At 49.4% G+C, this 2320-nt stretch overlaps 1 protein-coding gene across 6 annotated transcripts in view; it reads left to right on the forward strand.

Moving 5' to 3' along the window:
• Positions 1–2320, forward strand: part of TEAD2 (TEA domain transcription factor 2) — a 14084-nt gene that overhangs the window by 6218 nt on the left and 5546 nt on the right. For all 6 annotated transcript variants that reach the window (XR_003046963.1, XM_015592403.2, XM_006905039.3 and 3 more), the window contains exons 8-9: positions 544–608; positions 1626–1774. Coding sequence is in view for 5 of the 6 variants with exons in the window: in XM_015592403.2 (XP_015447889.1) it covers positions 544–608; positions 1626–1774 (214 nt within the window). In the remaining variant the exon portion in view is untranslated. The remainder of the gene's footprint in view (positions 1–543; positions 609–1625; positions 1775–2320) is intronic.

Here is a 2320-nt window from a genome sequence, read left to right on the forward strand (position 1 = left end):
GGATTGCGTAGATATAGAACATTTCCACCATCACAGAAAGTTCTACTGGACACACTGCTTTAGATGCTGTTATGCTGCCTTCCCACCCAAGTTTGGCCCTGTGTCCCATTTCTGAGCCGCTGGTCATTTTCTCCCCGCCCTCCTGACGCGTTAGCCTCCTCTTTCTCCAGATTTCTTATTCTCGTGTTTTCTTTTCACCTCATGGAACCTCGTTTCTGTTCTCTTTCTGCCATTTCGTGAGAGGTCCCAAACTATCGTCAAGTCCGCAGGCTTGCGGCTGGGACTGACCTGGGTTCCAGTCCAGGCTTCGCCGCACCCAGCTGTGTGACCTTGGGCTGGTCACTTGACCCCTGGGGTTTCTCCCGTGCAAACAGGAGAAAAGAGCCACAATCACAGCTACCTCCCAGGCTGTGAGGCTTTGATGAAAACGCACACATAACGTGCTAGCACAGGGGCCAACTTGTCCCGGCCCCTTAGTAAATGCTAGCTGGTACGATTAGCCTCTTTCCATCTTGCTGACCCTCAGCCTCCTTTCTTCCTCAGCGTGAAGCCATTCTCGCAGACACCATTCTCCTTGTCACTGACTCTCCCATCTACTGAACTCCCAGGTAAGAGTCTGCTCTCCTCTGTCCCTTGTCTCCCATCTCTTTCGTCAACCCTGCCTTTCTTTTAACCTTCCATGAATTTGGGGACACGTTCTGAACTGATGTCCAGCTCTGAGTTAGGGTGTGTGGGGTATGGAAGGATGAGCGGCAGAATTTGCGGTCTGTAGCCAGAACACTGGGGTTGTGTTCTGCCATTTACTAGCCTAAAGGACATTCGCTGGGAGGTGTATTAGTCAAAATTCTTTCAGCTGCAAGTGACAGAAACCCAAATCAAGCTAGGTAATAGACAAGAAGGAATGTATCGGTTCAGGTAACTGATATTTCAGGAGTTAGGACTTCAGGCATAGCTGGATCCAGGGAGTCAGGTGGTAGCTTCAGGACTCATTTGGTTCTGCCTTCCTCCGGTGGCTTCATTCCCAGTCAAGCCCTGCCCATCTGGCGGCAAAGATGGCTTCCAGAAGTCCATGCTGACGTGGTCCTACGAACTCACGTTGATGAAAAATTACTCTTAGTTTCCACAGATTCATCCGTTAAGAATGCTCTTGGCCGCAAGTAACAGCATTCCCTACTTAAGAGTGCCTTAAATAATAAAGGCTTTAATGATTCCACGCAGCAAAAAGTCTGGAGGTGGGCTGCTTCTCTGCTGGCTCGGCAGCTCAGCAATATCAGGACTGGCATCTCTGTAGGTCCCTTGGCCTCTGTCTTACTGTGCCATGATGGCTGTTGTGACTCCAGGCATCACATCCCAAGCAGGACTTGTCCAGAACCAAAAGCTTTCTCCTCCCAAAGTTCTGTCTTTTTCATTCAGGAAGAAACTCCTTCCCAGAAGCCCCCCAGCAGATTTCCCCTAACGTCTCATTGGCCAGGACTGTGTCACATGGCCACCTCTAGCTGCAAGGGAGGCTGGGAAAGTGAGTATTTAGCTTTTTCAGCTTCTAAGCGGAGGCAGGCAAGAGAATAGCGCTTGATATAGTCAATAAATGTTAGCAATTTTTATTGTTTATTCTTCTCTGTCTTTAGGGTATGAACCCCCCCAAGCCCTCTCACCTCCTGCCGTGCCCCCACCTGCCCCGTCACCCCCAGCCTGGCAGGCTCGGGCCCTGGGCACTGCCCGGTTGCAGCTGGTGGAATTTTCAGCCTTTGTGGAACCCCCTGATGCAGTTGACTCTGTGAGTGCAATTTTGGGATCATCACTACAGGTGTTTTGGAATGTAGAGGGTTATAGGAAGTGAAAGTATAAAGCAGGAGTTCTCAAACTTTAGCATGCATCAGAATAATGTGGAGGACTCGTTAAAACACAGATTGCTGATCCAGTAGGTTTGGTGCAAGGCCTGATCATTTGAATATCTAATAAACTTCCAGGTGATGTTGATGCTGCTGGCCCGGGGACCACACTTCGAGAACTCTTAGCATAAAGGAACTGGAAGGTCATGGGGTCAGGGGTTGGGAAGGTCAGGGAAACTCCCCCAGGACATTGCTTATTCATTCATCAAACATTTCTAGGTGCCTGCTGTGTGCCAGGCTTTGCGGTGGATACCGGGAACTTTAAAAAGCAGATCTTGTTTCTAGGCTTGAGCTTTTCCTGGCCTAGGATAGAGACAGATGCCATATTAGTCATAGAGGGCTGACTGTTAAAAGAAATAACCCCGACAGCCAGAGACTGAACGTCATAGAAGTTTCTCACTCATGCATCATTTCTCTGTGGGCGTTCAGCA

Source organism: Pteropus alecto, unplaced genomic scaffold (assembly GCF_000325575.1).
Source record: "Pteropus alecto unplaced genomic scaffold, ASM32557v1 scaffold41, whole genome shotgun sequence".
In the NCBI taxonomy this organism is placed as follows: Eukaryota; Metazoa; Chordata; class Mammalia; order Chiroptera; family Pteropodidae; genus Pteropus; species Pteropus alecto.